Consider the following 12,051-nt stretch of genomic DNA (forward strand, 5'->3'; position numbering starts at 1 on the left):
ACATACAGTATCTCTTCAAAGTGGTTATCTATGCTTGTTGCAATTGAATTATTTTGTTAGCCTGGAAAAACCATTATCTATAAAACCATGGTGCACACCTTAGAGTATTTTATTTAAAGTCTATTTATTAATTTAAATTTAAATAGGGGAAATAACACATTTTTCTAAATTTTATCAGTTAACCCATTGCTTTTAAAAAATATTTATTTATTTATTCATTTGGCTGCATCGGGTCTTAGTTGTGGCACTCGGGGTCTTCGTCGTGGCATGTGGGCTCTAGAGGGCACGGGCTTAGTTGCCCCGTCGTATTGGGATCTTAGTTCACCGACCAGGGATCAAACTCGAGTCCCCTGCTTTGGAAGGCGGATTCTTAACCACTGGACCACCAGGGAAGTCCCCTAACCCGTTACTTTTTTACTGATCTCTCCTCATCTCTCATTTTCCCAAACAAATCCTTTTAGCAGAATGGCCTGTCTTATGGGGCCATAACTCTAAACATGTCACATTTATTCTGGTATCTTTAAATCATTTTTCATATTGTTTGCTTAATTCACTCATCCGCTCATCCAGGATACACACATTGGAGACTACAACGTGTCAGGCATTGTGCTTAGTGCAGGGGATACAATGACAATGAACAGGCTTTCAGTCCTGGGAAAGAGCCAAACATTTTGTTGAATGAACTGATGTGTTGTGGGGTCCATGAAAAGATTTTTTTTTAAAAAAATTTATTTATTTATTTGTTTATTTTCGGCTGCGTTGGGTCTTTGTTGCTACATGTGGGCTTTCTCTAGTTGTGGCGAGTGGGGGCTACTCTGTATTGCGGTGCGTGGGCTGCTCATTGCGGTGGCTTCTCTTGTTGTGGAGCACGGGCTCTAGGTGCGTGGGCTTCAGTGGTTGTGGCTCACGGGCTCTAGAGCACAGGCTCAGTAGTTGTGGCGCACGGGCTTAGTTGTTCCGCGGCATGTGGGATCTTCCCGCACCAGGGCTTGAACCTGTGTCCCCTGCATTGGCAGGCGGATTCTTAACCACTGCGCCACCAGGGAAGCCCCATGAAAAGATTCTTAAGTATCTTGGAATATACCTTCTCACACTAAATTTTCTCTAAATTTCTATTATAATTGTAGTCTGTAACAGTGATCTAGTATGGACAGAATTGTTAAGGACTTGTTACTTTTTACATATGCAAGTATCATTTCCACAGGAAGTCATTAACCTCTTTCAGGATAAAGATTTGCTTATTTCTTTGTATCTCAAGCACAGCTGGAGATAAGATAAAGATTTTAGTACTGCTTGTTGAATCGACAAACAGAAACTCTGTCACCCTCTGGTGCTGCTTAAACTCTTTGGGCCTTGAAAACTACAAGAATGGTAGTAACGGCACCTATGCAGAGGGAATGCTGTTGGCCTAATGTGACAGGTTAAGACCTGGAAAAAGAGGCAGACAATGGAGTAAGTGCCCCTCGTACCTTATTTCCGAGTCTCTCAATCTTATGAATAGGTATTATCTTCCTTTCTACAGATGAAGAAATTGAAGCTTTGGGAGACTTGAGATTTCTTGCTTTAAGTTTAAAAGCTAATGTTTTCTTTCTGTCAAATTGTATTACATATGGATCCATATTTTTGTCAGGAAGATGATTAAATATTTGTTTTGGTCATAGAACTCTCTGGAATTAGGAGAGCAGTGTGTGACCCAGGCACAGAGCTTCTCTCTGAAGCTCACAGGCCCAATATGGATCAGGTCTGTAATGCCGGCTTGGTTGGTGTCATGCTGCAGTAGCTCAGACTAAATGGTGCACTGGCTTATGTTATTTGTAAGCAACACAAGTTACCTTTCAATACAACCAGATTTTGCAAGTTACTTCTCTTAATTTTTAATGCTATATTAAGGATTAAGAAATTTTAAGAGTGGCATGCGTACCTTTGATTTTATCAATGGTTCCTAGTTTTATTTTGCATAGATTGGTTTTTTTCATTCTAGTGTATGGAATAAGGCTTTTTGAAAAAGACTGCATAGATGACTCAAAATATGACCATCTGTATTTTGAAATTTGTGATACTGCAGTTCAGACCCAGAAGTTTGAGAACATGTTGCACTTAAATATATACTTTTGTAGAGCATTATCTCAATATTTGGCACTTTTGGTATATTGCTGCCAAACACTTATGTTGTGTATTTCCAGCAGTAGGAAAAATGGCTAGAGCAAATTAAGAAGTGGACTTAGCCTTGGGACTTTGGATTTTCCAACCATGGACTTGTGTGTTTCTGTTACTGTGAAGTGTAATTTTCAGAGGTACTCTGTGGGCTGCCACAGTTGTAGAAAGGGACATGAATGGATGGACTTTGTATTCTTTGCTTCCAAAAGAGACCATTTTCCTTTGTTAATGTAGGTTAGACCTATTAATATTTATGTATTTTTACATAGGTTAGATCTATAATATTTACTGTAATTACAAGTGAGAAATCACATGCTTCCCTCCCCCACCCCCCGTTGTATAGCTTACAATATGGAGTATCATTTTTATGCCTTGGCCAAATTGTCATACTTCTTTCTAAGTCTGGATCGGCTTCCAGCATTTCATCCATTGCCTTCTCAATGTCATGAAACATATCCATGAGTTCCTTTAATAAGAATTTTTTTGCCGGTGTCACTTCCTCTGAGACATCTTCATCCTTTTCATCATAACCACTTTTCTCACTTATATTGATAAGTTTGCCTCCACAGAGTTCTTCCTCTGACTGCATGTTAGTCTCCCCAATGGCAGCAGTGTCAACATTCTTGCAGTCAGGTGTTTCTTCTATAACTCCATTTGTGTTCCATTAGAATTTGACTTCCAGTGTTAACACTTTTGTTCCTTTACTGTAGCTTTATCTTTGTTGGCAAGTTCTCTTGTTTGGTTATCCTTTTTTTGTAAAACGTCACATGGGTTTGTCACTGGGAGACAAGGAGGAAACACAACTATATGCTTTGCAGTCTGTGTATGACCTGGATAGCAGATGTTCAGTGACCAGTTGTTGACCGGCTTTGAGAGAAGTGTTGTGATTGGTCACTAATAATGATGTAAAAGATTGGAGAAAATTATAAAACTAGAAATATAAAGCATTCTGTATTTTCAGTATCTTCATTTCTCATTACATTTTAAGGAGACAGCCTGATGTTTTAGAAAAAATATATTTATGGGTATGGTTTATACAATAAACCATATTTTAAAGTGCTAAGCATATATTCCTTTACTCCTCACAATAATCCAGTGAAGTAGGTATTACTGTTTGTTATCCCGTTTACAGATGAACAAAGGCAGAGAGTAATTTGTCTGGAGCTTATCCTGACAGTCTGGCTCCAGAGTTCATGCTTTATGTTACATTTTGTAAACCAGCACTAGTTCATAAACTGTTGCCAGTCTGCAAAGAATTGGGATTTGAATTTTGCAAGTCTTTTAAAAAACTACTTTTTTTTTTTTTTTTAGTATTCTAGGGGTTTTTTTCCTAGTATATTAGTATTCTGGGTTTTTTCTCTTTGGACCATGATGGATGGAAAATATAAAAACAAAACAGCTGTCCTTCACCACAGAGAGCTTGAAAAATCTCAGTAGGCTATGCAGGAAATCCTATGCAGTACTCTAGAAGTGATCCATATTCAAAGAATGTGTCTTGGTCTTCATAAAAGGATTAGCTAATGAGTGTGCCATATATATTACATCTATCTATCTATCTCAATCAAGAATTTTGCTGAATTGAACAACTTCTGATTCTGATTATCCTGATGGAGAAAAGAGGGCTTTGACTGTAAACACCTTAGAAAGAGGCAAGGCTTCTCTCAAAAGCTTCTGCTGTTTTGAAAGTGGAGCAGATTCCTGAAAGTCAAGGTACTAAATTGTACCATTCACCTTTGTGCTTTGTGTGTAGATTATCAGTTTCTTTAACAGTGATAGGAGAAAACATGCTTGTTTGCTGTCACCGTAAGCATGACATGCAGATTGAAAATTCACTGACTCATTTTACCTGAACCATTCTGTAATGTGCTTCAACACTTCATATATGAGAGATATGTAAGTTATAAATCATTAATAAGCATAAAGTGAAAGTCCATGAACTCACCACTAATTAAGATCTAGGAACCTACTTTGTTGCTTCCCTATACAATTTCCCTGCTTCGCCCTAGAGGAAAATACTCTCCTGAATTTTGTGTTTATCACTTTTATAGATTAAAAAACCCCACAAATGTCTGCATCTCTAAATAATATGTATTTTAGTTTTGCTGTTTTTTGAGCTATATAAAAATTATTATGTAGTCTTCTTGAGACTTTTAATGAATTCATCATTGTTTCTGAAATCAACCTTATCCTTCTAGGTGTCTGTAGCTCCTTTGGGCTGCTCTATACGTTTTCATTGTGTGAAAAAGCTACAATTTATTTATTCTCCTATCAGTGAAAGTTTATATTGTTTCCAGTGTTTTGTTATTTTTTTTTTTCCCCTCTGTAACAATGAATGCTGCTTTGAGCATACTTGTACATTTCTCCTGGCATCTATATGCAAGTTTCTGTAGGTATATACCTGAGAGTAGAGCTGTTAGATTGTAGGGTATGCAGTGTTCACTTTAACAAGATAATGCCAAATGTTTCCTAAAGTGATTGTAGCAATTTATAATCCCACATTTTGGGTATCTAAGAGTACCTGTTGATACTCATTTCTGCCCACTTAATATTGTTAGAGTTCTTAATTTTTACTAATCTAATGGGTGTAAAATGGTATTTCATATGGTTTTAGCTGATAAATGTCAAGGCTGAGGATTTGCCTTTTGTGCTTCTTTTTATTGAAATGCCTCTTCATGACTGTGGGCCTTTTTTCCATTGATTTCTTTGTCTTGTTATGAGTTCAGCAGTTCTTTGTATACTAGATACTAATCCTTTCTCTGTTATATACATTGTCAGTATCTTTCTGTAGTTTAGTTGTTTATATATTCAGTTTCTTTAAAGTGTCTTGATAAACAGGTTTTTGATACTAATATAATCAATTTTATCAGTCTTTTTGTTTATGGTTAATGCTTTTTATATTTCATTTAAATTAAACACCCCTTCCCTACCTTGGGATTGTAAAGAACCATTCCTGTATTTTCTTGTAAAAGTTTGAGTTTTGCCTTTCAAGTTAAAGTCTTTAATCCCGTGAGAATTGGTTTATGTATGGTATAAGATAGGGATTTTATTTTATTTTTTATATGAATAATCAATTACCCCAGCTCCATTTACGCAACAGTCTCTTTTCCCCAGTGATCTGCAGTGCAGTCCCTTAACATTTACTTCCTCTTCATAAAAGTCTGTATTTGTTCCTCTACTATGCATTCTGCTTTTGGACTGTGCGCTGTCTTTCATTTGCCAGTTTGTCTTTATGTTAATACCATTCTGTCTTAATTACTGTTGTTTTGTTTTATTTTATTTATTTATTTTAATTAATTAATTATTTTTGTCTGTGTTGGGTCTTTGTTGCTGCGTGCAGGCTTTCTCTAGTTGCGGCGAGCGGGGGCTACTTTTCATTGTGGTGCGTGGGCTTCTCGTTGCGGTGGCTTCTCTTGTTGCGGAGCATGGGCTCTAGGCGCGCGGGCTTCAGTAGTTGTGGCAGGTGGGCTCAGTAGTTGTGCCTCGCGGGCTCTAGAGCGCAGGCTCAGTAGTTGTGGTGCACGGGCTTAGTTGCTCCGCGACATGTGGGATCTTCCCGGACCAGGGCTCAAACCTGTGTCCCCTGCATTGGCAGGCAGATTCTTAACCACTGCCCCACCAGGGAAGCCCCTGTTTTATTTTACATCTTGATATCTGATTGAGCAAGTTGTCTTGTTTGATTCCTTGAGCGTTTTGGCTGTTCTTTGGGTTTTTGCTTTTTCACGTAAAGTTTAGAATCAGCTTATAAAATTTTATAAAAGAATACTTTGGGGATTTTGGTTGGAAATGCATTTAATATTTACATGAATTTTAGAGAGAATTGACATTTCTTACAGTATTGAGTCTTCTTATGAACATGATGTCTTTACATTTATTTATGGCTTTTTATAAAGTTTTATGATTTTTTTCCATGTATATGTTGCAGAACTTTTGTTAGATGTATTGCTAGTTACTGTATTTCTTATTGCTATTGTAAATTGTGTCTGTGGGGAAAATTCTCTTTTGAGCTTTTTACTGGAAAATAGAAACGCAATTGAGATTTTCATGTTGATAATAATATTCAGTTACCTTGCCAAACTCAATCAATGAATTGATTTTTCCTTAAAATTTTTTTGACCCTTAATCTCTTTCTCTTGACTTTTTTTTTTTAATTAATTAATTAATTAATTATTTATTTTTGGCTGTGTTGGGTCTTCGTTTTTCTGTGCGAGGGCTTTCTCCAGTTGCGGCGAGCGGGAGCCACTCCTCATCGCGGTGTGCGGGCCTCTCACTCTCGCAGCCTCTCTTGTTGCGGAGCACAGGCTCCAGACGCGCAGCCTCAGTAGTTGTGGCTCACGGGCCTAGTTGCTCCGCGGCATGTGGGATCTTCCCAGACCAGGGCTCGAACCCGTTTCCCCTGCATCAGCACGCAGACTCTCAACCACTGCGCCACTGGGGAAGCCCTCTCTTGACTTTTAAAGTTGGCTTGAACCTGCAGTAAGGTGTTGAATAGAAGTAGTAATAGCAGACATGTTTGTCTCACTTACATTTTAAAGGGAATGTTTCTAACAGTTCTTCATTAAGAATAATTTAATTTGTTATAGGCTTTTGGTAGGCTTTTATCCTTTCTATCCTTATTTTGCTAAGTTTTTTTTTTTTAATTACAAGTAAGTATAGCTCTCATCAAAAGCTCTTTCTGCATCTTTACCTGATCATATGTGAGTTTTTTCCTTTAATCTGTTAATGTGGTAAAAATCAGTTCTAGGTTTTCTGACCCGACTTTGCATTTCTGAGATGAACCAAATTTAGTCATAGTTTGTTTTTTTAAACGTTTTAATTCAGAGTAGGCCTAGGAGTGGAGAGAGTGGCAGTGGTGGGAGGGGTGGAAGTGATGAAACAGGGCAAGAAGCTGGAAAAGATAGTCATTTCAGTGCTAATACAGTGACTTATGATGATTTTGGAGCATTATGTTCTTAGGAGGAAGTATAATTAAACAAGTAGGTATTTATTTGATCTTTTCTAAAATTGACCCTAGGGAAAATGATATTTTCCTTACATATAGAATTGTAAATTTTTCCTGTTATTACCTCTCTTCTTGTTTACCATTCCTTTAAAATTAAATCCTATGTGTAAATTTTATAAGGGATTTTGAATATATGGAGTAGATTACATGAACAACACTGAAAACTCTTATCTTTTCTTTGAAACAAGCATTTATTTTACAGAATTTGAGTTTATGGAACTGCAAAATAGGGTATGTATTTGTTTTACAGAATATATCTTAAGCCTGTGGAATCTTTAGGTTGGGATGGTTGCAGCACCTGTTGTCCACAAATGCATCTTACAGTTTGTTTATTGCCGTATGTTCCAAAACATACCTGAGTTTAGGTATTAGAGAAATCCCATTGTAGAAAGTTCAGTAATCAGGGCAAGGAGATGACGGTAGCCAGGAGATCCAGAAGTAAGAAGGTTCTGCATAATGTTCCCAAAGCCTGGTAATCATTTTTATGAAGCCCCTGCCTCAGGGTTTCCAGTTATGCTGCTGTGGGTTGTTTTTTAAGGAACCATTGTAACTTTACAGAGGAAGTTAGTAGGGAAGTAGTATTTATTTTACAGAAAGTCACATTTACAGAAAGGAATATTGTAACTGTAACTGCTTTAACATTTTCCTGAAAAATAGTTCTCTCACTTATTCCCTGCCTTCCTCCCCCTCTTTCCCTTTCCTTCTTCTCTGCCTTCCCCCCTCCCTCTCTCGTGACTCTGGGTAAGCGACTTCACCCTCTAAAGCCTCATCAAGGAAAAGAGGGTAATAATTTTAATCTCATTAGATTGTTAGTCTTCAATGAAACAAATCATGCCAAGTGCTTAGCATAGTGTCTCAAACACCGTAAGTACTTATGAAATGGCAGCCTAGTAGACAGAAAGGTAATGTTTAAAGACCGTATCTAACTTTATCATATACATTTATATTGAGTGTCTGATCTAGGAAGTTCAAACTTGACAGTGATCCTCTTAAAAATAAGTAAGGCCTTGATAGAAAAATGAGAAAGGGTTAGTTTTACAAATGCGGAGGAAAAACTACTATGTTAGTAGTTCAATAAAAGCAGTGTGAAAGAAGGCACCATATTGTATGTGTGTGTGTACAAGCACGCATACAGGCACACTTTTTAAACAGTGACGCTCCTGTCCAGGGTGCGTGGTTCTGATGACAGTATAGATTGGAACATACCTTTGTAAAGCAATTTGGCATTAGGTATCAAGACCTCTACGTCTCTTAATTTAAACTTATTTCAACAGATTTGTGTTGGTCATGGCCAGGATAATTATTCACATTGTTCTCTGCACAAAGGGGCCACATCTGTATATCAGGCACAACACAGAAATGTCACTTCTGAGGTCATGGGTGGGTTTAGGGATCAAGGCCTTCTGGGCACACTTTGGAGCAGCGGTTGCCTGGTATGTAAACCCACAGCAGCACCTGTGGCGTTTCTGGACGCAGGAGTGCTCACACTCCACGGCCGCACTGGTGTGTACAACAGTGTCTTGTCTGGATTCAATTCCAGGCATCCCCTGAGATTATTTTTTCACTTATCTGCCCTTTTAGGGGATGATTCTCAAACTCCCACCTCCCTACCCCTACCACCCCCTCTGACAGGAACTAATGTCGTAGTCTCTTCTGAGAAATTTGGGGCAGGCGTGTCTGGCACTGGCTTAGGCATATTTGTGCCTTGATGTCCAGGGGTTATTTTTGTGAGTACGTAAGAGCTTGACTCATGGGCAGGGATACATGTATGCACAGCCAGATCTGTTGCTTGCTGCGTTTCTTGAACCCCAACCCTGGCACAGCTACCTTGTGTAGTTGTTCAAGTTGTACAATAAAATACCAGTTCATAATTTGAGAATGGGATAACTTTTGCTAATCTGCACAAAGTCTTTATGTGCTTTTGGAGGCCCTGGATATAGCATGTACAGTAGTAGGAAAGTGTTTGAAAAAAATGTGATATACCCATATGATAGGATGGGATGTAATGATTTGGGAAGAATTTTTAATGATGTAAAAATGGTGCTTATGATATGAATGATAAAAAACAGGACACATACAAAGAAAATGGTGTTCAGTTGTGTAGAGGTATGCATAGAAGAAGCATTAGAAGGGAATGAAATAAATTGTCACAAGTAGTTAGCTTTGGTTGTGGGATTACAGGTAGTGATATTTTTTCTTTCTATTTTCCCTACGTATTTTGTTTAGTGAGCATGTGTTGCTCTTATAGTAAAAGGGAAAATGAAAATTATAAGAAATTTTTAGAACCTACAAAAATAAAGTCCTGTTCTGAAGACCTGCAGCTGTCTATTCAACTGTTACTTGTAAATTTACTTCTTCCTGGAGATAATACAACTTCTTTAGACTCATGAGAAACGTCTATAATTTATACCTTTGGGAGCATGAGTTTACAATAGAGTGTAAGAATTTACTCATAGTGCCAATTTAAGATGTGAAAATATACTTGATATTTAAGCTATGTAGTATCAAAGGATTATATAGTTAAATAAGGTATTAATTATTACATAATATCAAGGTTGATGATATATATTATATATACCTTGATAATTTATCAATATAGAAAATGTAGTTCTTGGTATAGCACGGAGTGGGGCTCTTAATGTAACCGTCACACTTTCTTCTAATGAAACCAGTTTTGTGGTAGTAATTATGGTGTAGGATGACATAGAAGCCTGAGATTTGTATTCATGTATTTGAGTTCTGCTGTGTCTTAGACATGGATACTTTTAAGTATAGTGTACTTGAGATAGAATGTCAAAATAGATACGTATATATTATTGTAATTTTAATATTAAATGAGAAAAATAGTGATTATGTTCAACAAAACTGGCATTTCCACTAATCTTCACACAATCTGTAAGATTATTTTTGTTATTTTACAGATAAATGAAACTGATGCTCAGATAACATTTTACAGATAACTTAATAATTTTAAATAAGTGGAAACTCAGCCCAGGTTTATCTCATTCCAGAATCAGTGTTATAAACCACTTTGCTTATATTTCCTTTTTATTATTAGGGAATATACATTTTTTTCATATATGTGTTTACTGTTTTGCTTTCTCATACAAATTACCATGATAATCTTTTCCTCTCTTGATGTGATTTTGTGTATATTTACATGAACTATTAAAACATTTTAGATTTCCTTTATTTTAAATTTTTATATGATTGATTCTCTCTTTCCATTTTAAATTTCTTACAGTGCTTCAAGTTATTCGTCTAAAGATAAGTAAGGTATTATTTTCTATTTTTTGAGATTTAGCTTTAAGAACTTAAACTCTTCTCTATCTAGACTATGTAGGCTGAGAAGGTTGTATCTTAGTTTTCCATGGAATTATTTCAGCACAATTTATTTATTTATTTATTTTCTCATCTTGTATTCTTTTTTATTTATTTATTTATTTTTTAAAATTTATGGCTGTGTTGGGTCTTCATTTCTGTGCGAGGGCTTTCTCTAGTTGCGGCAAGTGGGGGCCACTCTTCATCGTGGTGCGCGGGCCTCTCACTGTCGCGGCCTCTCCCGTTGCAGAGCACAGGCTCCAAATGCGCAGGCTCAGTAGTTGTGGCTCACGGGCTTAGTTGCTCCGTGGCATGTGGGATCTTCCCAGACCAGGGCTCGAACCCATGTCCCCTGCATTGGCAGGCGGATTCTTAACCACTGCGCCACCAGGGAAGCCCTCAGCACAATTTATTAAATAAAGTTTTCTTTCTTCATTGCCCTGTGATGACTATACATTCCTCACATGGAATGTTCTCTTTGTACTTTTTACCTTCTTGTCCAGATGCTATTCATTCTTCAAAATCTCCTTCAGCTGCCAGAGCTCCATAGCTTCATAAAATCTTTTCTAACACCTGATTTCCTAGCTGGAAGTTTGTAATTGCCACAGCACTGTATGTAGCTGTTTCTCATGCTGCTCATTTTTACCTTGAACATTTTAATTGCTATGGTAAGACTAGACATTTTTAGAGAGCACAGTCAATCTTTTTCATCATAGTATCTCGTAGGGTATCTATTTTGGTGCTGTATACATAAATAGACTTTCTGATAAATATTTGGTGGTGTTTTTTTTTTTTTTACATTTATATACAATTGGGCCTATTCTGATTTCTGTTCTCTTCCCTCACTGTATATCTATACCAGTTCCACAAAGTTTTAATTATTAATGAGTAGGATGAGTCCATCTCACCTGTTCTTCTGTCTTTCAAAAAAAATTCGTAGATTTGCATGTTTCTTTTTTCTCAAATAGATATAGAATAACCTTTTCAAGTTCTCAAATTTAAAACTTAATCAGATATTTGTTAGAATTATGTAATAATGCACTTTTGTAGTATTGTTTGATCTGCAAACATGGTCAATAGGCCCTTTATTTCAAGTGCTCTTTTCTGTTTCTAAGATGGCTTTTTAAATTGCTTTGTGTATGTTAAGGGGAGCTTAAACAAATTGAATTCAATTAGATTTTATCATGTACCCAAATGAAGGAGGAATGCAATCTAGGTTGAGAAGGTTGTGTCTCATTTTTTCATGGGATTATTTCAACACCATTTATTTAATGCAGTTAGATTTATTTACCATCATTCAAAATATTGGAAAGCTGTAAATGTGGCCTACAGTGCTCTGAAGTCATAGCTCTTATGTTTTGCTGGAGGCAGAGAAATTTTTAACACTTGAGGAACCTCTAGGTTTATAGATTTTAGATGCTTGGATTATCTAATTTACATATTATCTAATATTCATTACTTAGGACCTGACATTTGATTTCTAAGGGTGAAAACAGTTACAAGTGTTTTATTATTTCTTGATTTATTAAAAATTAGAATCAGTGGAACTTTTCCCCCGTGGTTTTATGTAAGTG

The 12,051-nt window shown here is 36.7% G+C and overlaps 1 protein-coding gene across 10 annotated transcripts in view; it reads left to right on the forward strand.

The window, feature by feature from the left end:
- The window catches only part of CYRIB (CYFIP related Rac1 interactor B), a 152,491-nt gene that overhangs the window by 84,342 nt on the left and 56,098 nt on the right, over window positions 1-12,051 (forward strand). For 2 of the 10 annotated variants that reach the window (XM_036830190.1, XM_036830191.1), the window contains one exon: window positions 10,401-10,432. The exons of 7 other annotated variants lie outside the window; for them this stretch is intronic. Coding sequence is in view for 1 of the 3 variants with exons in the window: in XM_036830195.1 (XP_036686090.1) it covers window positions 10,401-10,427 (27 nt within the window). In the remaining 2 variants the exon portion in view is untranslated. The remainder of the gene's footprint in view (window positions 1-10,400; window positions 10,433-12,051) is intronic. One more of the 10 variants, XM_036830195.1, reaches the window with a different exon arrangement.

This window comes from Balaenoptera musculus, chromosome 17 (genome assembly GCF_009873245.2).
Source record: "Balaenoptera musculus isolate JJ_BM4_2016_0621 chromosome 17, mBalMus1.pri.v3, whole genome shotgun sequence".
Taxonomy (NCBI): domain Eukaryota; kingdom Metazoa; phylum Chordata; class Mammalia; order Artiodactyla; family Balaenopteridae; genus Balaenoptera; species Balaenoptera musculus.